Here is a 23,058-nt window from a genome sequence, read left to right as displayed (position 1 = left end):
TTGGGGGTGGCTGGGCAGCAGCTCCTGTGTTCTGCAATGGGGAGGTCCTTGAGGAGTGGTCCTTGAGAGCAGCTCAGCAGAGAAGGACCTGGGGGTCCTGATGGACGAAAGACTCAACATGAGCCAGCAGTGCGCTCTGGCGGCCCGGAAAGCAAATGGGATCCTGGGCTCCATCAGGAGAGGGGTGGTCAGCAGGGATAGGGAGGTGATTGTCCCTCTCTACTCTGCTCTTGTGAGGCCCCATCTGGAGTACTGTGTCCAGGTGTGGAGCCCTCAGTACAAAAAAGATATGGAGATTTTGGAAAGGGTCCAGAGGAGGGCCACGAAGATGATCAGGGGGCTGGAGCATTTCCCCTATGAGGACAGGCTGAGGGAGTTGGGTTTGTTCAGCCTGGAGAAGAGAAGGTTGTGAGGTGACCTCATTGCAGCCTTTCAATACCTGAAGGGAACTTACTCCCAGGAAGGGAGTAAACTCTTTGAAAGGGCTGACACGGGGAAATGGTTTTAAGTTAAAAGAGGGAAGATTTAGGTTGGATGCTGGGGGGAAGTTCTTCACAAGGAGAGTGGTTAGGCCCTGGAACAGGCTGCCCAGGGAGGTTGTGGATGCCCCGTCCTTGGAGATGTTCAAGACCAGGTTGGACGGGGCCCTGGGCAACCTGATCTAGTAAATGTGTATGTTTGGTGGCCTTGCCAGGCAGGGGGGTTGGAACTACATGATCCTTGAGGTCCCTTCCAACCCGGGTCATTCTGTGATTCTGTGAGGTGCTGGAGCAGGTCCAGAGGACAATGAGGCTTGTGAAGGGCTGAGCGGTAGCGCTGCAGCCAAGTCCCCCGGCGTCCCGCCCCGCGGCTCCTGAGGGGTGTTCCCGGCCGTGCCGTCCCAGCGGGCCGTGCAGCGCCATGGCGGCCGGGCGGGAGCGGGCCGTGCGCCTCCTCAGGCAGCTGCAGCGGGCGGCGTGAGTGCGGGCGGGACGGGTGGTTGAATGCCTGCAGGAGGTTCTGAGGGATTCCTTCGGGTGTTCTGCCTTAGTTTTACCTTTAAAACGGCACTTTAGTTCTTGTGTTGTGTTCTTTGTGTGTTCTTTGTGTTTTTTCTTTCCTGCTATCCAGATGTCGGTGCCCGACTCACAGCCACACTTATTCCCAAGGTATGGTTTAAATCGCGTGTGTGAAATAATTCTGCATTGAGACTGTGGCCATTGTGTACACGTACTGCCTGGGTAGAGGGTGCATGGAACAGGTAGAAAAGAGAGCAGAGAAAGCATAAGGTGAGCAGTCGCTTATTTTGCAGCTGTGCGATAATAAAGATTTTTGTTGGAGAGATCCCATGTCTCCATGTAAGCTGCAGTCAGTGTGCTCTGTCCTCCTCCTCCCTGCTGAAAGGCAGGCTGCACAGAAGCTGCTGCTGCTCATAGAGTGTCACAGCATGTCCTGAGTTGGAGTGGACCCACACAGATCACTGAGTCCAATGTGTGAGCTGACTCTACACAGAACCACATAAAAACAAAACCCTATGGCTGAGAGCGCTGTCCAAATGTTCTTTGAACTCTGGGCAGCTCAGGGCCGCGTTCACTGCCCTGTGCAGCCCGTTCCGTGCCCACCGCCCTCTGGTGCACACTCTGTCCCTTAGCCCCCACCCGCTCCTCCCCTGACACAGCTCCATGCCGTTCCCTGGGGCCCTGTTGCAGTCACACAGAGCAGAGCTCAGAGCTGCCCCTCAGCTGTGAGGAGCTGCAGCTGCCATGGGATACAGTAGATACAGTTTCCACTAGAGTTGGTATTTGGGCCCCTAATTTCAGTGATGAGTGCTTCTGAGTGGTTTTGATTCTTGTGCTTTACTGGAGACACTTTTTAAAGAGTTATCATTGCCATTTTGCTCGTGGAAAAGCTAATAGATGTTCAGGTAATGATTTTGTCTGAGACCATCATACAGCAAGAGAAAAGCACAGCTGAGAAATAAAACCTCATTCTTTTCTGGTTACTCCCACAGTCAATTCAAACTAAACACTTGTAACTAGAAATCTTAATTAAGAATGCTCCAATGCTCCCTAAGTTTTAGGCAAAAATTGGTTGTATAAAGTAGCAAGATAATACCAGTTCCATAGATCTATAAATAACAGGAATTGGCTTAACAGCAACTAGCAAGAAGTCCCAATATATTTATTGTTCATTGTGACTGTGGGCAGTGTGGAGGGAAGTGCCACAGTTTTTGAACTCACCAAAATTCTTCCTGTAAGTGAAGTTTTGCACAAGAAAATAACAGCAGGTCATCTATTATATCATCAGAAAGCGAGTGAGTAAATCTCTTGGACATGTTCTTAGCTTGTCAAATTAATGACTGGGTGTACAGCACATCCGTGCTTCAGGAGAGGTCAAACATGTACAGCCTGGCAAGAGATGGCAATGAAAGAGCGGACAGCAGCTGGCCTGGGCTTGAATAGAACGCACATAAAGGATTTTAATACATCTATCTGTTACTGTTGTGGGTCAGTGCTTCAGTGCACCCCAGAGTGTCTGTAAGACTCATTATGGCTTCACTCATTGGATCTGAATCCAAATCACATTTCTTTCAATTAATATAGCAGACAGAAGGCATGACTTCAGCTGGAAGAGCAGAATGCCTCATCTGATCTTTTCTTGGAGAAGAATGGGCTGTTTCAGTTGATGTGGTTCGTTTCACTTTGTGACAGCATCAGGATATGCAAAAGAGAGTACTGTGAAAATTCAGGGAGGAATGACATGGCAAAGAGGAGACATGATTGAAGTACTGTCCTTATAAATAGTTTTTCTGCTGAATAATGTCGATAGTAACATCGATTCATATCAAAGCTCTATTTATTATCAGCTATGCATGCAGTTCCTTAATTTTCAGGCAAGTAGTTCGGTGTCAGCTGTAAGTTCAGGACAAGTAAGAAGTAAAAAGAAGTATAAGCACCTATCATAATAGTTTCCACACACACAAAAGGCACTTTCAGTTCAGAGGTATGTGGATGATGTCTCCTGTTTTTGTCCTGCAGGCTGTTCAGAAGGTTATCACGTAGGCCCTGTGCATTTGTAACAACTCTCAAACAGTGTGGAGCATCCTGTATGCCCTGCAGATGCTCAGCTGCACACATTTATCATACATGCATAAATATCCATCTATTGTTCTTGTGCAAATTTCCTGCTAACTTATTCAGTTTGTATAGGGAAGAAATCTTAAGGAAATAAAAACTATCTTGAATCATACGATTCAAAAGAACTCAAATGATTCTATGATTCAAAGTACTGAGATCGTTTAACCACACAAACAGCTGAGGACAAAATGGGTGACAAGCAAAGGCAAGCAAAGATGATCTGTGCCAATGTTTTGGTGATGTTAAGAGCAAAGAAATCTGTCGTCTTTAGTATTGCTGTAGTGATTGAGGTCACTCTTTGTTCCTTAATTTTAATGTTTAATTTTCATTTCAGTTCCTGAACGGGCAACCCTGAGAAATACAGACTATGCATTTGAGGTAGATTTAATAATAAAGACTATTTGATTTAAAAATAATGTGCTTTTTACTATCAAATACGGCACTTAGCAAGTGCTTACGTTAGTAAATATTTATATTTCATTTTGATTGCTTGGGGCTGGATTGCACATCTTCACTTTTCCTAGAAAAATATATGTTCTTTATTGTGCAGATGGCCATTTCAAACATCCGCTATGGAGAAGGAGTCACTAAAGAGATTGGCATGGTAAGCATTGTTAATGCAAATCCATCACTGGGGAAGAGTTGTTTTCTGAAAGGCTGCTGGTGCTGAATGTCCATTTAATTTGGGAAAGCTCATATATTGTGTTTCTGAACCCCCACTGTGTGTCCATGTAGTCCTGTACATATGTGTCTGTGACTCCTCGTTTTTCTTTAGTTATTATTGTTTCAAAAGTCTTGCAAGAAGCAACTGCTTTTCAAGGTTTTACTAAATGCTTCAGCTGTTTTGGTGTAGAATCTAAGTAGGTCAGTGTGTGATTCCACACCAATTGTTTGGTTTATTTTCATTGTTATTGTAGGACCTGCAGAATCTGGGCGCTAAAAGAGTTTGTTTGATGACGGATAGAAACCTCTCCCAACTGCCTCCTGTAAATGCAGTGTTGAATTCCTTGACAAAATCTGGTATAAGCTTTCAGATGTACGACAACGTCCGGGTGGAGCCAACAGACCAGAGGTATTGCTTCTGACAGCGTGTTTCTTAAAGGGCTGCTGAGGCTCTTTCAGCATTCCTTGAACACCTCTTTGTGACTATACACCAGCCTTCATTATTTTCCTATGTACTGTTTTTCCCCTGACTAATTGGAAAGCTTTCCTTGTTTTCCAAGTTTCTTGGATGCCATTGAATTTGCTAAAAAGGGGGGATTTGATGCCTACGTTGCCGTTGGAGGTGGGTCTGTGATAGACACCTGTAAGGCTGCCAACCTGTATGCCTCCAGCCCTACCTCAGACTTCTTGGATTACGTCAACGCTCCTATAGGGAAGGGAAAGGCTGTCACTGTGCCCCTTAAGCCACTCATAGCAGGTAAAGCAGCAGAGGTGTGTGTGGGGAGTGAGGGGGAAGAGTAGAGGATATGTTCTGTGCTCTGTGCATATTTCTACTGAAATCAGTTTGCCATCACCTTTTCCCCTCCCTTTGGGCTTCCTTTTCTTCTAGCTGTATTCAGCAGTAAATCTGCTGTTTGATTTTGTCATTACTTGGTCTTGTTAAGCTGAAGTGTGATAACCTTTTAAAGGTCCCTTCCAGCCCATTCTATGATTCTATGATTTATTTTGTGTTAATAGGCTTTATTTATTACATGTTCTTGTTCTTCTTTTTAGTGCCTACAACAGCTGGCACTGGAAGTGAAACCACTGGTGTTGCCATTTTTGACTTCAAAGAGCTTAAAGTGAAAACTGGTGAGGATTTTTGTTTGCTATTCAAAACAATTTTTATATCCCAATGTCTTCCTTATGTCCTCGCCTTGAACAAGAGGGATACGGCCTGTCATTTCAGATGTCATTTCATTTGATTCAGCTGCCACAGACAAATTTGAAGCTTAAAGGTTTCCTCCTCAAATTAAATTTATAGCATATTAACATAATTAAATGCCAGTGCGATACAGTGGATTACAGTTTGAAGGCAAACCAGGATACTAAAATCCTTCAGGTCATTAAATGGCAGAAAATGTTAATAGCAAAGGAAATTTCTACTTACGTTCAGGGTCAGCCAACTGTTTCTTATTTCCTTTGTATTTTTCTGTCTGTTTTTAAGACTTATGTTCCTTTGTTTTGTAATTGCAACCAAATGTTCCCTTTCCTGACTTCTGAAACCTCAGGCCTGAGACACTGTGCAAATAAAGGGCACTGCCTTCCTTTGACCTTTTCATCCCTGGAAAATAAGGATTACAGCTAAAATGTCATCTTAAGCTTCACAGCTATTTTGAGGTTTTATTTCAGAACATGTGAGCTTTATATGCTGTGTCTGCAGTGGATGGGACCCAAATGTGTGTGCTGAGAAGTTGTGACTGTAGCTCAGAGTTCTGTAATCCATATGCAGTTGGTCAGTCTGTGTGTATGCATGGCTCTCTCACTCTCTAAGCTGCTTCTGTGTCACCTTAGCCATGATATGAAGGCAGAGATGAAAGATCTGAAGATACAATAAGTATCAATTTCTGGTGGAAACAAACCAGTCTTCCTCTGATTCCTAGAGCTGTTCACCAGAGATACAAATGTAAGAGCGATGCTGCAGGTGCCATTCAGCACAGGTGTTTTAAAAGTACAGTTTACTCAAGGAAGGTGGCAGAGAACACTGCCTGGTGTCATTTACTTCAGGCAACAGTCTCTTATGGGGACTCCAGTAAGATTTAGATTCATAGGTCTTGCTCTCCCTTTTCTCCCTTTGCTTTTCCCTGTGTATTTTCAAATCATTTCCCTTGTGGTCTTGTTTTGTTGTAAAAACCCTTTGTCATTTCCCTTAAATATACTGCAGGTATTGCTTCAAGAGCCATCAAGCCTACACTGGGCATCATTGATCCTTTGCACACACTGTCTATGCCCGAGCGAATAGTGGCCAACAGTGGCTTTGATGTGCTTTGGTGAGTTGTCTGTGTGCTTGATTTTCTTGCAGCTTTCTATTTTTGCTGCAATGGTTGTAGAAAAAGGTGTACTAAAGGAGTAGAAAATGATCTTTTTTCTTCCTCTCTTCTTCTTATTAATGTGACCTCTGTTATACTTTCCTCTTAATTATGATGTGCTTTTCACTTGTCAGAAAACCAGCTTTAACCTACAGCTTTTAACTGCTCAAAATACGCAGAAGTTTATGTTCTGGGAGTCAGAAGTTGCCTTGCTTCTGGGTGCTGCATGAATTAGGGTAATAGATGCATAAGGAAACCGTGTGACTTCTCAAGCTTGGTGAGTTGTGCTGAGCCACAGTGTCTAACAGCATTTCTTTGTAAATAAAGATGTTCTGTCTGTAGTTCGTGCATCTAAGTGTAGCAATGTAGGCAATGACTCCATCTAACCAGATTTATGACTATTTGGGAGATGAGACTGTTGGCAGTGGGCTCTCCCACTTCAATAATTCATTGTTTAACCTTTCTTTTAGCCATGCTCTTGAATCATACACGGCTCTTCCATACAATATGCGCAGTCCCTGCCCTTCAAATCCAATCAACAGACCAGCTTACCAAGGCAGCAACCCCATCAGCGATGTCTGGGCTCTTCATGCTCTACGCATCGTAGCTAAATATTTGAAAAGGTAATGCCTTTAACAACCATCCCTCCTCACGGAATATTTAGTCTTCAGTGCTCAAAAAGAAAAGCTTGAATTTTAGTTTGGCGTAATGTGTTAAACCTACATTTTCTACCTTGAATTTCTCCTGAATTAGGATTACTCCTGTAGAGGCAGCTTTTTAATGCTTCCCCGGATCTATTCTAGAAGTCCTCAATAAACAAGTATTTATAGTCACTCAGTTTTGGCTTAACTGGGAATTTGATTTGATCATTTCCAGTAAAGTTTTGGTCTGTTTAAAACTTTTCTATACAATGTAAGTTTATGTTGAAGATCAATATGTTACTTTGTTAAAGAATTTTACAATACCTGGCCATTCTGAATGTTTTCTGTTGTTCTATGGAATCTATTCCTGAGACTTTTTATCCATGCTGTTAACCTCTACAAGCAGCCTGGCCTGGGGAAGGCAGGGAAGTTTGATGGATGGTAGGGTTCAGAGCAGCACCTACTGAGATGGGCCTAGAGCTGCATGTGGGGTTGTCTGAATTCTTTGACAGAGCTGTTGAAACCACCACTAAACTGGATACAGCTCGTTTAACCCTATTTACTCAGTTTTTGCCCAAGTGAAAGGAAAGACAGTTTGATCTTCTGATCAGGATTGCTCTTAGGCTGAAGTGACAAACTGATCCCACTGCCAGCATTATTTTTTTTTATCAGCTTATCTGGGTAAAGAAACTGTTTTTCCCTTCTCTGCCCTGATTTTCTACTTCATGTGGTAATTCACTGGTACCATTGTCTCCATGGTGTGCAGAGCCATCAGAAACCCCGAAGACCGTGAAGCAAGAGCCAACATGCACCTTGCAAGTGCTTTTGCTGGTATCGGCTTTGGCAACGCTGGCGTTCATCTCTGGTAAGTGCAGGAAATGTTAATCCCTTCACAGACATTGCTGCCTTTTTTTCTAGGGTTTATGATAAGACACTGTAGCGTGTTGCCGTTTATCACAGGGAGAGTCATAGAGTCATAGAATTACCCAGGTTGGAAAAGACCTTAAAGATCATCAAGTCCAACTGCAGCCTAACCAGTACCCTAACTCTAACAACCCTACACTAAATCATATCCCTGAGCACCACATCCAAACGGCTCTTAAACACATCCAGGGATGGTGATTCAATCACCTCCCTGGGGAGCCTATTCCAGTACTTAACTACCCTTTCTGTAAAGAAGTGCTTCCTAACATCCAACATGTCCTTACCATGTCTGTGTCTAAATACCTTTTGCATGTCTGTGTCTAAGAGACTTGCATACAAAAGTTTGGCTGCACAGGGGACCGAACATCCATTTTCCAAATACAAGGCAAGTTGCCCTAATCTCTTTCTCTCTGCTTTCTTTCCAGCCACGGAATGTCTTACCCTATTTCTGGTTTAGTGAAAACTTATAAACCAAAGGATTATAATGTGGATCACTCTTTAGTGGTAAAACTTGATTCATTTTTGTTTTCTTATTATATTCCCTGTTATCTCACATTAATGAGTGCCAAAGCGCATTGAAAATGCAAAGAGATGTGCTATTGATGTGTTTTCATATATATACATATATATATAATGTTTTTATATGTATTCATTTACTTTCCAGCCACATGGCCTTTCTGTGGTGCTGACATCCCCAGCAGTGTTTGCTTTCACAGCACAGGTACATCCTGAGCGGCACTTGGAAGCTGCAGAGATATTAGGTAAGGGTCTCTATGGATTCATCTTACTCACGTTTACAGAAGTTGTTCCAAAGTGTCTTTTGGGGAGGGAAAATAGTGTGTGTGGAATTTTTCTGTTTAAAAAACAAATGTTGCTTTCTGGAGTTTAATTTTTTGTATTGAATAATGTAATTAGAGAAGCAAGCTGGAGAACTCTGCTTCTTGGCTAGAAAACTGGAAAGCTGACATGAACTATAGATAACTGTGCAAATCAACAGAGCATAACTGTGATTGGCGTCTCTCAGGGCTTTATGGAGCGAGGTTACTGTAGCGTTGATACCATAAAACAAACTGGTACTCAGTTGCATCTGTTGCCTAAAAGGAAGTTTTCTGCCTAACAAATTCCCTCCTGTTGCAATGAATGAGGACAGTGATGTTCTGGATCACTCCTGCTCTTCTTGAGAGCAAACTGTATCTGTAGCTTTCGGTCCTTCTAAATTAGGCCTAAGCTTATTTGTAGGTGATGGAATTTCTGAGTGGACAACTTCAAGGGGAAGCATTGAGTAGCTGTTCTGCAGTCACTTCTGTGATGGCTCAGAAGGGGGTTTTCTGCTTCTTACTGTAATAAAAGTAAATGCTGCAAGCTGACAGCACATTTAAAAATTACATTTTCATGCAGCTCTTTGTAAATCTGTGCAGTCCATTGCTGGAAGGTGTCCTGAAGATAAGATACTCTCATTGCACCCCCAGCATAACTGTGCATAGTGAACTAGCTTTCAGCTGTGTGTTGCTGGAGCTGTTAGCAGTGTAGCTGTGGCAGCACGGCTCTCCCATGGGCTATATTATTTATATCTCAGGTCAGCTTTTCTGCCTGTGCTACATTCTGTGTTGTAGCTAAACTGCTGCTGATGCCCATGCTGGCTGTCTTGAGCAGTGAGCAATCACAGTCACGTGTGCAGCAGTGTAGACAGCAGAGAGAAAGTGGGTAGGGCAACTCTCCTGGTATTTGGAAAATTCATATTCAATCCCTTGTATGGTCAACCTTCTGCATGCAAGTCACAGCAATGCAGTCACGTGTACAGCTTCCCTGTACAAGTAATCTGACGGCATCATGGGTTTCATCAGAGTGGAACTTTTATATCGAGAATGAAAATAACACGGTCACATTAAAGAGGACGTGAAACATGGTCAGAAAAAATAGATTGGTGGGGCGGGATTAATTCAGATTCTTTTTTAATTGCTGATTAGGAAGTTTGTTCAGCCTTCCTCCAAAGCACACAGTCCTGTCTGTGGTCAGAAACAGAATGCAGACGTAGCTGGAATCATGTGCTAAGCTACAAAATGCCTGTGTTCCTGTAGCAATGACATTCAGCTCACATAGTGCAGACTAAGAAAGTGGAGTTGGAAAACTGGCCTGCACGGTGCACATCAGAGGATTTGATCTCTGGTTCACTGATTGTAAAAGTAGGAGTGAAAAAGCAGTTCCTTTAGGTTTTGTGGTATGAACGGCTGCCAGAAATTCTTCCTCAAAAAGCTCCATTAATTTTCTCAATAGAAATTTAAACTATGTTAGTGCCTGCCATGCTATGAAGTGACTGACTTTGCTGAGATGACACATGGAAATGAACTTGTTAATTCCCACCTGGGGTATTTACTTTTTATTCAAGTCTGGAATCCAACTGACTCCAGTAGCTGATTCAAATCTGTCACGTTGCCAAGTACAGTGACTAAGAAAGTATTTTATAACGTGGAGAAGATTACTAAATAGTTATGTTGTATGAATGTGCAGCTGTGAACTTGGGTACGGCCAGAAAAAGCTTAATACCCCCCTGGGAGGATTCTTAAACAGTTGAAGTAGGCGTGCGTGTGGCCAGATATTTGTGGAGTGCCATCAAAGGCTGATGGGTCCTTTAGGATGATCGAAAAAGAAAGTAACAGAACGACAGCAGTGTTTTGAAACTCTCCTTCACATTTACTTTTTGCATCTCTTCCTTTCCCTTTTCATTTTACTGTCTGAAGGTACCGGGTTGCCTTTGTGTTCTAATTACTCCTCTACAGCAAAACCCAGGGTAAACTTGGGTAGCGTGGCATAATTCCAGTAGTGTAAGGCTTCACACCAGACTGCCATATGTTATTTATCAAGTTCTCCTTGACAGTCCCTACTGCAGAACTGCCGCTCTTTCTACCCAGACATCTGAGCTACTCAAGTGAGCTTGTTGCTCTCCTGTTCCATTAGTCTCTCTTGAACTGCACACGGATCACAGAAAATATTTTTCCTGTAGCTATGCTGTGTTGTTACTCATTCTCTCAGTATGGTGCTTGGACCCAGCATAGCTCTTGTGTAACATCATTGAGGTTACGCAGAGAATAAATTTGGCTCATCTTGCTTGGGAAAGAAGACAGATGGAGGGAGCTGTCTTCTGTCTGGACATATTTCTAGTTTTAATACAGTCTTGACCATTCAGTGCAGAAAGGGGAGAAAGCTATTCCATAAGGAATACTAATAGTCTTTCATTTTATATTGAAGCTTCCATTGCCATTCAGCAGATGTTTCACATATACCAATTCCTCCTCTTCAGTTCTGCACTGCTCTCCATGTCAGCACGCATTCAAACTTCAGGACTGATTTAACCCGTTAAACACCACCCTTTCATCTCCTGTCCTTCTCAGCCCTCACACTCTCTTCCTCTCTTTGAATGCATAACAGAACGGGGAGTAGAAAATTGCTTGTCACTGGTTTCCTCATCCTCTAGATGTCAGCAAACTCAAGGCCTGAAATTAAAGTAGCATTTGGCACCCTGTTCGTAAAAATAAATAGCACCGATGTTCATGTGCAAGCTGCTTTCCTCCCAGCAGTTAGTCAGACTGAAAAGTGCTTCTCCCTGTAAGCACAGAGGGAGGGGAAGTTAACTCCATGTGGCAGTTAGTCCCTTGGCAGCAGTTACCTGCTTCTCCCGATCCTGTTTTAATTTACTTTTTACACATTATTCCAACTTCCAAATGAAGACTGATGCATCTTCTTACTACGTGTTGCTTTTAGAGCAGCGGCTGTTATGTATGGCTGTGTATTCAGCTGATATTATGATTAAATTAAGTCCAGAACAGGCTTCCTCCTCTCTCTCCACCCTACAGTCAAGGCATTATGTCTTATTTTAGGAGCTGACATCCGCACTGCCAGAATCAAAGATGCGGGGTTGATTTTGGCAGACACGCTCCGGAAATTCCTGTTTGATCTGAATGTTGATGATGGCTTAGCTGCAATCGGTTATTCTAAAGCAGACATCCCTGCGTTAGTCAAAGGCACTCTGCCTCAGGTAAGACAGAAAGTAAAAGTTTTACTTGTCAAATAAAATAGAACAGATTATATATATTTTTAAAGTGTTTCTTTCCAAGCAAATGTTATTTCTAATCCTACTTGAAAACAACTGCAGTGGATAAAATGAGGCATAGTCAGCTTTTCTTTCCTCCACAGAGTTTAAGTTTTCATTTCAGTGAGACAGAGCACATGCTGCATTCTGTTCTGTGTGTGGATTGCTTTGCATGGTCTCAAACAGGCTTTTATTTCATTTCCTGTCCTCTCACTGCACTGATTAACTGTGCTGTGTAAAACAACACAACCCAGTAGTTTCTCAAACCTCATTTTTGGATATGGAATCATAGAATCATAGAATCACCAAGGCTGGAAAAGACCTAAAAGATCATTGAGTCCAACCGTTCACCTATTACCAATAGCTCCCATTAAACCATGTCCCTCAACACAACATCCAGTCATTCCTTGAACACCCCCAGTGTACCACAATGCACATGTACTTGTGTTCCCTAGTATTCGATTATCCACACAGGTCAGTCTTTGATAACTTTTCCTTTCACCTTGCAGTAGGCTTTCTTCAGAATGCAGCACCCACTCATTCATGTTGGCAAGGCTGCACGTTGCAACTGGTGCCACTAATAAATCAGCACTGGAACAGGCTGCCCAGGGGAATTGTGGAGTCTCCTTCTCTGGAGATATTCAAGACCCACCTGGACACCTACCTGTGCAACCTGATGTAGGGAACCTGCTTTGGCAGGGGGGTTGAACTCAATGATCTCTAGAGGTCCCTTCCAACCCCTACGATTCTGTGATTCCATGCTGTGGAGTGCAGGCTGCAGGCTGGGAACCGTGTTGGGACAAACATCTGTACTCCCACTTAGAACAGAAATTTGTTTTCCTTTTTAAGTGAAGTTGTTGAAACTGATCCTATTTACAACACAGCAGTGAGTGCAAAGAACATCATGTCCCAGGGTGGAAAATGTGGCTGCTCCTGTGTGGGATTGGAAGGGGAGATGAGGAAAGCTGCAAGCAGGAGGTGGCAGCGTAAAACCTGCAAACCTGCCAGGGGCAGCCGAAGGGTTGCTGACCCACGGGTTGGGGCATTATTGGCACAACATCCCTCATTACTGGCACTGTACCAGACTTCCCTGAGTCAGAAGGGAGGAGCCGGGGCCTCGCTGTCCAGGCATCGGTGCATAGCAGGCTTGTGTGGAGGCAGTGCTGCTGCTCTGTGCTGACCAGGGATGAGGAAAGAGATACCGGCTGTACCTGCAAAGTGGCTCTTGTAGGTAGAGGTATGTGCACAAAGCTAGACTTTTCAGACTCATCACAGCCCGTGCTATTTGTGCTGGCTACAAACTGTACCTCAGAGGTGACTTCCTCTCTGTGGTGGCTCAGCACTGCAGATAGGAACATCAGAGTGTGCTGTCTGGTCTCACCTGAGAAAAATCAGTGTGTTTACAGGGCTGGATCCACCAAGCAGATGTCAAAACAGGTCACAGCAGGAGAAACTCCTGTTTGCCAAAGTAGCAGCATTCAGCTGGAGTCTGCTTTGCTGAGAAACAGTGCCTTTTTTTACTTAATTTTTACTTTTATAAGTAATTTTTATAAGCAATATTTACTTAATAAAATATTGAAAGTGCAACAGCTGATGATGCTTCAACCTTAATTACTTGATTACTTACTTGCAAGACTTAGTTGTTCTCTGTGAAGGACACGAGCACAGAGGCGCGCCATTCAGCTGCGCGCTTCGCTGCTCTTTGATTCAATTTGTTGACAACCTTCGCTAATCCCATTTTTCTTTCATCTTGCAGGAGAGAGTGACTAAACTGTCACCACGTCCCCAAACAGAAGAAGACTTATCTGCCCTCTTTGAGGCCTCCATGAAGCTTTATTAGCTTAAACACTACGCTCAGAAGTGTGCTCTTTTCTAACACAAAGGTAATTTCTTACTGATAGATTTAATTTTTTTAGAGAATGGAAGAACTTGGGTGTCGTCCACTTCTGTTGTGCATTGCCAAAAGATCAAGGAATTCATCTTTAACTAAGCCCTGCTTTGAAGTGAAGGCTTAGTTGTGTTTTGCCTTGCTCAGTAGGCTGTGGTATTACTTGATTTTCAGATATTTGTCTTTTAGATCTATCTAAAGTATGCAGAGAAGGAATGAATACAGAATAAAGCATGGTTGCACACTGAGCAGGAACCACGTAACAGCAAGACATCATCCATCACAGTCATTTTGTCTCTGTGTTCCCCTTTCCTGCTGCGTTCTGTGGAAAGAAACTATCGACTGTATCTTGCTTCTGTGGGAAAGAATTGCTTCTGCTGAACCTCTGCAGGTGCTGCCATTCAGAGCACAGCCACCAGCTTGAGGAAGTGGCACTGCGCTGTGGTTCACTATTAACAAGTGGCGGTGTAGCATACGGCTGCGAGTGCCCCGCTGGGAGCGCTGGTTAGACGTGGGAATGAGTGTGCACGTTCAGAGCAGTTAACCAGCTGGTTGGTTGTCAACTGAGAAAGGGAAGTGGGAAAGGGAGAAATGAAACTCAGATTTTAATATTATATATATATAATTTTATTCTTTTTTTAAGTGTACATGGTTGTGCGTACAGTTCATTTAAATCGGGTTCTGCTTTACGTTGGTCCATTTCAGCATCAGATGCATGCAGTGAGTACAGCACAAGACAAACACAGGAACCCCTTAACCTCTGGTGTTAGGAAGGGGGCAGTTCTTCAGTCTGCCTGCTGAAGCTGAAGGCTCTATACACACACCTTTGTGCTTTTGGGTTGATCTGCTAAAATTAGCACTAACCTGGGATCTGATGACAAGTATGTCCCAGATGTTGGCATCAGGTCTGTTTCATTGTTCAGTTAAAGCAGGTAGGGGGCTGCTGGTTGGAGATCAAAGACATTTGTAACAATAGAATGGGTTCAGTGGCCATAGGGGCTGCACTGCTAAAATGCCACAGCCTGTTCTGGAAAGCACGTATATTTTCCATGTACTCCTGAATCTTCTCCTCTGCTGGATTTGCTCAGAGTAACCTCTATCACAAACACTGCCTTCATAATAAGTGGTGAGGGATTCATTTTATCCAGGCCCTGGTCCTTTCCATCTTCCCATTTCGGTGCTGATTATCCCAGCAGTTAGAGCAAAAGAAGAAAAAGCAGAAGACAGGTAACTAATATGGCTCAATCTCTGAAAACTCTCACAGTTGTCCTGTGTGAATAAAAGTGGAGGAAACTGCAGGTAAGTCTGTGTGAATGCTCATCCCTCATTGCATTGTGCTCACCTCAAGGCAGTGCGTCAAAGCTGTTGTTTTGGTTGGCTTTCCACACCCCTGAGACCTGAAAAAACACAATTACTGTGGAGACTAGCTACAGAGCAGGTAAGACTGCGCTGGGCAAGGGATCTGGAGTAGAAAAAGCCAAAAGAAAAGCTCTTTTTCCTTAAGAAAACAGTGATTGTGGCTATGTACATGAGATCAAGCAGAAGCTTACTCCTTTGCTCTGAGTTTCTCAGTGAAACTGACACACAGAAAGAAAAAAGAAAAAGAAAGACATATCACCAGGAAAGCTTCGGCTCCCTTATGTTCTCTTAAATGCAGCACTTGAGAATGCAGTTTTATACCTTGCCAGTTTAGGGCTCCCATTAGATAAAACATAAAAAAGCCATTCATCTTCTCTTTGTGCCATTGCGCTGAGACAGCTGTCACAAGAGAGTTTCTACGCAAGAGTAGAAGCATCATGCAGCCAAATAGCAACAGTAAGAGGAAGGATCATTTTGATGTAGCTCAGTGGAGTTAATTCAAGGCCTTAAGTTAACTGCTTTCCTATCAACAGCAGAGGGAATTAAAAAATAAATGCTCTTGCCATGAAGAGGCACAGCCAGGTAAAAACAGAGGAAATGTGGCATATCCTTCCGAGAGTGCTGGCCACTGACATCACACTGCAGAGCCTGGTTCTGCTATTGATGTGGGCAGCATGAGTCAACCTGTACAATCATAGACTCGCCGAGGTTGGAAAGATCACTAAGGTCATCTAGTCCAGCCATCGGCCCATCAGCACCATGCAGACTAACCCATGGCGCTCAGTGCAACACCTGCCCTTTCCTTGAACTCCTTCAGGGATGGCAGGTAACTCAACCTCGTCCCTGAGCAGCCTGTTCCAATGCCTCAATCCAGCGGCAACAGGAACTGTGCTGTGGGCTCAGCTCCCTTACATGATTAATTTGATCTAAGACTGCTGCATCATGAAATATATATCATAGCACAAACACGAGTTTATTGATGTGGAATTTCTTCTCTGTGTTCACTGGCTTGTAGTGACTTTGACCCACTTTAACAATACGCTGGAGCTGTTAGTGGGATGCGCTGAGTGTTTGACCATACAGCCTTAAATTAGCAACTTGACATTGAAATGCTGATTTACACCTGCAGTCAAATGGATAACACATGTTAAAGACCGATTGTCAGCAGCTCCAATACATTATTGCTTCATTCTGTGTCATTGTCACTTGCCTTTATGCAATTTAAGGACACCATTGTGTGGCATTGTTGGTGTCCTATGGACACAGCTGTAGGGGGCTGACAGTTTGTATGGAGTTTGTCATCTATCTAAAGCTGACATCACCTTCAAAAAATCCCCGTGAGCATTGGGATGTTTTATGTGTTGCTCTGTGTTCTAAGACCACACTGGAAATAAAGAAGCAGCTTTTTTTGCAGGCGTAAAAAACAGTTAACGTTGAATCACTCACGGTTCTGACCTTTTCACCCCAAGGAAGATTAATGGTCATTTAGATCAGAACTTCCACCCCTATCGCAGGTCTGAGTGCTGCAGGGATTCAGACAGACAAAGCCTTTTCCCCTCTGGTCACCAGCCCGGACCTGCGGTGTGTCTCATGGCCATGAGGTGGCTGCTCAGCCATTGGTGTGCAGGGGTTGGTGGCTGTAACCCATTTTCAAGAGGCTGGTCGCTGTCACTATGTGCTTATCGGAGCTGTGAGGAATGGGAATTCCCACAGGCAGCACCTGGATCATGTTTAACTCATGCTACTAAAGCCGTGCAGGCATTAGTGTAACTCATTGCAGTGTCTCAGCCCTTCTCCAGGGTCACCTTTCCAAGCACAGGCTGAAGCTGCATCCACACTGTGTCACTTTCCCATCCTGGAGGGCTTCAGCCTCTGTTCCCACTCACAGAGCACGCGGGTCCTGTCGGGTCATGCTCACAGCTGCATTCCTGGCTCGTCCCTCTGCTTTTCTCTCTCTTGTTTCTCTCTGTGCACTTTGCAGAGGTGTGGTTTGTGCTCCAGGCAGAGCTGTGCAGGGCAGGCTTTGCTCTGGAGCTGCCAGGTCAGCGTGCAAAGTGGCGATGACATGGCGGCAGAGCACATCCCTCAGCCTTCATACAGCCATCTCCCACCTTTAGTTCCCAGCGCAGCCATGCTGATGTAATTCCTACCTTCCGCATTTGTATTTTAAATGGGAGATCTAAAACTAGAACTACTTTGTTATTAAAAGTGAGCACAGAGCTCAGGGACAGATTCTGATAGTAAAGTAACCGTTTCTGACTTCTGGTGTCAGGGGGAATAACATCACTGACTGTAATGGCAGTAATGGTGGCTCAGGGAGCTGCCCAGTGGGGCTGAGCCAACTACCAGCCGCTGCTCAGCAGTGGTGCGGGGCAGCTGGTGGGTACGTGTTGTACTTCACTGGAGACATCTGCACAGCAAACAGGGCCCTGGTAAATTCACCTGTGTACTGACATAGGTATACAGTACAGCTGAGACATTGAGCTTGACTGTGAAAACCTGGTTACCAGCCAGAGGATAAAAAGTTGAAAGAAATGGCTGAAACTGAGGAGTCTGGCACTTGCCCTGAGCTGCCAGAGTTCAAAGAGCATTTGGAAAGCACCCTCAGACATAGGGTTTGGTTTTGGGTGGTGCTGTGTGGAGCCAGGAACTGGACTCAGTGATCCTTGTAGATCCCTGCCCGCTCAGGATATTCCATGATTCCATGAAAAGTCTCAGCAACTCTTCCTGTTCCCATTTAGTTTTCCCTCTCCTGGCTCACCTCTGTGCCAGAATGCACCATGAAATGGACAGAGCAGCTGAACGGGTTACAACCAGAACTGAATTAATTAAGATCAGTATTTAAGTGTAAAGACTAGTCGGGCAGAAGGAAAACAAGAGATCATCAGTTCTGTGAAAATCTGAATTCTTGGAAGCTGCATGACTTGAAATTGACTGACCTCTCTGTAGCTTATGAGCTTGAAAATCCTCTCCTCTGTATTTGCAGCATTAATTCCTCTTGTTATCTGAGGTGATCTACTTTAATCAGATTCCTAGAAACAAGTCAGGTATTAAAGCAGAAGATCCTTGACACCTATTCTGGCAGTGCCAGCGTTGAGGACGAAGACCAAATCAGCAGGGAGAGCAGATAACCCATGTCAGTCTTCCAAAAAGCCTTACAGGATAATTGCTACCAGGGAATGTCCCCAGTTTCCCCTTCCAGGTTCCATTTAGTAGGACCATTTGGTATCCTTCTCACACAACAGTTGCTCTGAAGTCCTGCATTTGAAAGAGCCAGACATTCCACAATGCTCCCACCCCATCCTAAATCCTCCTCCACCACAGCACCATCTCCTATTCTACCTCCCTGCTCCACACAGGCACCATTGCTTAAATCTACACAAAAGAGTTCCCCAATGCTCAGTCCTGCCTTTCCACCCTCAGCGCAGCTTCTTGCATTTCCTATTCCTGTTTTCTAGCACTGTGGTCTTGGAGTGCCCATAGAATCATAGAATCATAGAATGGTTTGGGTTGGGAGGGACCTTTAAGATTATTTTAAACTGAATCTCATTTTCACACGGAACTTCTAGAGAAGGGATTGCAATCCGATATCCTCCAAAGACCTTCATCCCACAGAGCACGTGGGACATGCAGCAGAAAGAGCTTGGTGGCGGCATGAGGACACACAGTAGATGCAAGTAAGGAGGCAGTTCATGCTGCCTCCCTCTTTTGGACTTATCCAGGGGAGGAATCCCAAGCAGTTTTTGCATACTTATCCAAGCAGTTGATGTTCCTCCATAGGGTGTGAGATACTTTCTGCAGCTGCAGCAAAAGAACTCTCACTGCTCAACTCCAGAAACCATGTGACAAGCTTTAATTAAGGTGTTTGTTTGTTCAGATATGGCTTTGTTCTTATCAGGAGCCAGTAGTCAAAATAATCTTTGAAAGGGAAAATAGGGGAGTGAGCAAGCCCCATCCGTGAATTACTGTGCCTTATCAGGTAATAAAGAATGTTGATAAAATAGCTTGCAAAATCAAGGACGAATGTAAATGTAGTTCAGCATCTTAACAAACTGTTATCACAGCCTGATTTGAACACAGCCCTCCTTTGGTGGCATTTTTAATTCTTTCTGTGGATTACACCAGACCAGCGTACGAACACTTGTAAGCTTCCGCATGTCAGCTGGGATACACAGCATTGGCCCTGGCGTTAATGCTAGCTCAATGCAATCCTGCTGCTGGCACCAGCTACACGGGACTTGAACTTTACAGGGCCGGGCATTGTGCTCCTTACAAATCATTGTATGGGCTTACTCAAGTGTGTTTTACAAGCTTAGGGCAAATTTGTGAATGTCCAATTATCTAGATGTAACTTTTTCAGGAGGCACCGAGCAGGCTGTTTTGTTGTTGTTTCCTCAGGATCCCGCAGTATCTTTCTGTAACTAGTGGGGATGCTTTCAGCCCGTTTCCTTCCAGCTCTGGCTGCTCTTTCCTGATTACCAGAGGAGGTGCCCATGCAGCAGCCCTTTCAAACTGCGGACACCGGCACCTCTCCTCATCCTCTGTAGCGAATGTAAAGCTCACAATGTTTTGTTAGCGCCTCAGTCTTCTTATTCCCATCTGGATAAAATCAGCCATAGCAGCTGCCAGCAAACTGGAATGTTACTTCTGAAAACTCTTCAGTTACCTGCAGACCATTCAGATGTCCAGAAAGACCCTAATTTTGAACTAGTTTTGCACAGCGCTGTATAAATTAGCTTAAACTGCGGGAAGCAAAGCCATCTCTTTTCCTTTCACCTAAAGGAAAATAGCAGGCTGTGCATGACAAGGTAACTTCACATTCTGCACTTGCTGTTGGTTTTACTTTTCTGTCAGTGTCAGTTGCGATTCTGTGGCTTTGAAATCAACCCAAGCGATTTTCTTGCCACAAAATCTACTGCGTGCACCACATCACACAGAGGTGTTTTAGGGTAAGCATCAGCAGCATGCATGTGTACTATTATCCCATCTTATTTTTAAATGGTTAACAGTGCATACATTCGCCTTCACAATCCTATTCCAAAAATACCTGCGGTTTATCCTTATCATATTGCCCAGCTAACGGTAAGAAATAGGCTCAACTGGCTCAGTACGGATTGGATTCGCCTCTTACGCAAGAGGCTCTAAGATCCAGCAGGAGCCCAGGGACCTGACCTGGGAGAGCTCTGTCCTCCGCCAGCCAGGGAATCCCTTGGCAGTGCTGTGTATGCTGTAAATACAGGGATGCTTCCCATTGGCTCCCCTGGAAAGATGCTGTGTTAGAAGGGCATTCATCTGTTTTCAGAGGCCCAGAGATTTCAATGCTTGTCTTACGTCACTCCAAGTTTTAATTAATTTTTTTTTTTGTGTGCGTGTTCATAATTAAAAATTAGGTTTGTTCAACTCATTTGAAGCTTTCCAGCTACAGGAAGCTTAGCAAATAGGAGAAGCATCTACACTTGTTTCTTCTAGATGTGGCTGAATAGATCCAGTCCTTGGGAGAAGCACCCTTCTGCTTCCCCACTGTGACATTTCAACACCTTCAGGGTCACCATGGGATTTTCTGCCTTATGCTGTTTTTACTAATTGTTTTTGCCTCAGCATATGGCTCTTTGACTTACCGACATCGTCCTCCTTTCTGCCCACATCCCAGTACCAAATGCCTTCTGTGTTTCAGGCCTGCAGATCAGGTTAGGTGGACGTTTTGAAGATGCCATATGTCTGTTGATATGTCCTGAGATGTCCTCCTCCTCCTCTTCAGTTGTCCTCGCTCACCTTTGGTCACCAGGTTCTTCCACCAGCACATGTTTTTATCACACACTGACATTGCTGGGAGTTCAGGTATTTGGTAAACAGAGACGCACGACCGCCCACAGCGAGGAATTTGAGCCACTTGGATTCCAAATGCCAGCATGGGAGTTTGCAGTCAGAGAGACTAAAACTAATGTGAAAACTAATTTTTAGCCTAGTTTCTAGATATTTCATATCACTCAGGGAAGTAAAGAAAAAGGATCAGTAGAATCAGTAGACACATTCGGTTTTCTGCTCCCATTACAGACTGAGCTCAGAATTTCTAAGTCCGCCAGGAGTTAAAGGGAGATAGTGTGAAACTGTGTGCTGTAAGTCTACACACACTTCCTAGGTTGGACACTGGGGTCATGGGTGTCCTCTCCAAGTCTAAGTTACTGCCATGCTATTCTTCAAAAGATTTTGTCAGCTGTAGCTGTCTGAACCATGATGGTTTGTCCAGAATAATCCCCATAGAGATTATTATTATAGGAGAATGTCCCTCAAGATGTGTTGTCGTCCTTCTCTTGATGCCACATTAAGATACCCTGCAAAACCCAAGGCATTCACAGTGCTTGACTACCTCCTGGGCAGAACGAAATGCCCAACTCCCTTTCATAAATAAGGGAAAATCCATTCCCAGGTAGCGATCTCAGATGAAACATGCAGTAAGTTGGTCTTCCACAGCCCTGTTTTCTGTGTGGAAATGTCTTCTGTCAGCCCTCTGTACAGACTTATTCCCAGAGCAACAATACCCTTGTAGAGGTAGCTGTTCAAAGATAACCTACTCAAACCCTAGCCTATAAAGCAGTGACCAGATTTTTACTCCTAAATCTCACTTCAGTTTCCACATCCATACCACCCCTCAACATAATGAAATACTAAATATTTGTTCTAACATTAAACCCTAGCTGTGGTTTAAAAATATCCCTAGATAATACCCATAACCAGAAAAGGAATGACCCAGATCCAGAGTACATGTAACTCTGAATAGCCAAAGGTGTGATAAGGGGAGGGTTAGTTAGATGTGTTATACTTTTTTTTTTCCCCTCCAACTATTCAGTGTTGCTCTTCATTATTTTTTTTTATCCTTTTTAAAGCATTAAATCCTCCCTGCATAACCGCCTCTGCTCCATTCACCGCCGAATGGACGGTGCGCTGATCTTTTTATCGGTGGGTAATGGATTTGGTTTGATTGCTTGACACAAGAACAATAGTGGCATAAGCAGTTCCATTCAAGCCCATGAAACTCCCCATCTGTTGAGCACGTGCACGTTTGGGGAGCTGGGCAGAGACAGATGAACACGGCAGCCAAGCCTGATGTTAATGACATCAGTCATACAAGCAGAACATGTGGCACAATAAATCAAAAACTAATTGAACTTTTGCTTGATTATCTTGCTGTCCCACTGCCCATTCTACGCACTGCACGGCTTCCTGGAACAATGCCCTTGCCCTGCAATAGATTTCCTGCCCTTGGACAGCAGGAGGCTGCCCTGGGATGTAACAAGTGATAGCAGCTTCTCTTCAGGCAGTTATTTCTCGAAACAGTGTCATTTTCCACAGAACCAAAAATAAAACCAAAGATGCTTCTAGGCTCAGCATGTGTATTTGACCAACATTTATTTTTACAAAGACACGTGACACAAGCATGTCAGTGACAGCGTATGGCTGCTGGCACCCTCCATCTGGGTCTTGGTGGCAGCTTTCTATGGGAGAAGATAGCGCTGGTTTTTGTGCTAATTACACACACACACTCGTAATGGTGGCTATTCATTGGGCTGATATAATTTAATATCGTTGTTAGCACTCGAAAAGTGTTTCTGCTACATCTGTTGCCGAAGCCTGCAAGCCAACATGTTGGAGTTCATATGCCAATGGCAGCAGTAAGCCAGCAGAGCCTGAAGGAACTGATGTCCACAGATGTGGAAAGGGACAATTTCTGATGGCAGCATGAGGGAATGCACTTGAAACCTTTGGAAAGGAGCCCCTCTAGAAGTGCATACATGTAGAATGAGGCCCAAATCCTTCAAGTCACGTAGGAACCAGCCCGTGATGTGGCCACCTGCCATCTCTCCAGAACCATTAAAGCACAAGGGATGTACGTACAGCCCCATGGATACCTACCTGACGTGCCCTCCTTTAGACATCTACATTTGAAATTCAACACTGACATGCCCAGTAGTTAGGTACAAGTTTATGAACTTACAGGTGGAGCACCAAACACTCAGAATCAACTCCTCACTAC

General features: G+C 44.2%; 1 protein-coding gene across 4 annotated transcripts; it reads left to right on the top strand.

Annotated features, from left to right (window-relative positions):
- The first annotated feature begins 890 nt into the window (after positions 1–890).
- Positions 891–21,317, top strand: ADHFE1 (alcohol dehydrogenase iron containing 1). 4 transcript variants are annotated; one of them, XM_085537344.1, is made up of 15 exons: positions 891–956; positions 1,111–1,148; positions 3,451–3,494; positions 3,667–3,720; positions 4,034–4,188; positions 4,340–4,536; positions 4,833–4,910; positions 5,983–6,088; positions 6,598–6,750; positions 7,535–7,633; positions 8,118–8,196; positions 8,357–8,453; positions 11,568–11,725; positions 13,536–13,662; positions 20,701–21,317. In XM_085537344.1, the coding sequence occupies exons 1-14, from the start codon at positions 901–903 to the stop codon at positions 13,617–13,619; spliced, it is 1,398 nt and encodes a 465-aa protein (XP_085393470.1). In that variant the 5' UTR covers positions 891–900; the 3' UTR covers positions 13,620–13,662; positions 20,701–21,317. The 4 variants fall into 4 exon arrangements, with proteins under 4 accessions (XP_085393470.1, XP_032298635.2, XP_032298636.2 ...); XM_032442744.2 differs by lacking the exon at positions 20,701–21,317 and adding an exon at positions 13,857–13,936; XM_032442745.2 differs by lacking the exon at positions 20,701–21,317 and adding an exon at positions 13,842–13,936.
- The last annotated feature ends 1,741 nt before the right edge of the window (positions 21,318–23,058 follow it).

This window comes from Coturnix japonica, chromosome 2, assembly GCF_054131305.1.
Source record: "Coturnix japonica strain WE chromosome 2, WE-NBRP24, whole genome shotgun sequence".
NCBI classification, from domain to species: domain Eukaryota; kingdom Metazoa; phylum Chordata; class Aves; order Galliformes; family Phasianidae; genus Coturnix; species Coturnix japonica.
The sequence above is the reverse complement of the archived record's forward strand: the minus strand, read 5'-3'. Positions and strand labels throughout refer to the sequence as shown.

What these genes read in the sequence shown, in the direction of transcription:
- ADHFE1 (XM_085537344.1), top strand. Translation starts at nt 901, where the DNA reads ATGGCGGCCGGGCGGGAGCGGGCCGTGCGCCTCCTCAGGCAGCTGCAG. An exon ending in AGTGGCTTTGATGTGCTTTG is followed by an intron (nt 6,089 to 6,597) that starts GTGAGTTGTCTG and finishes CCTTTCTTTTAG; the next exon opens with CCATGCTCTTGAATCATACA. An exon ending in TCAAAGGCACTCTGCCTCAG is followed by an intron (nt 11,726 to 13,535) that starts GTAAGACAGAAA and finishes TTCATCTTGCAG; the next exon opens with GAGAGAGTGACTAAACTGTC.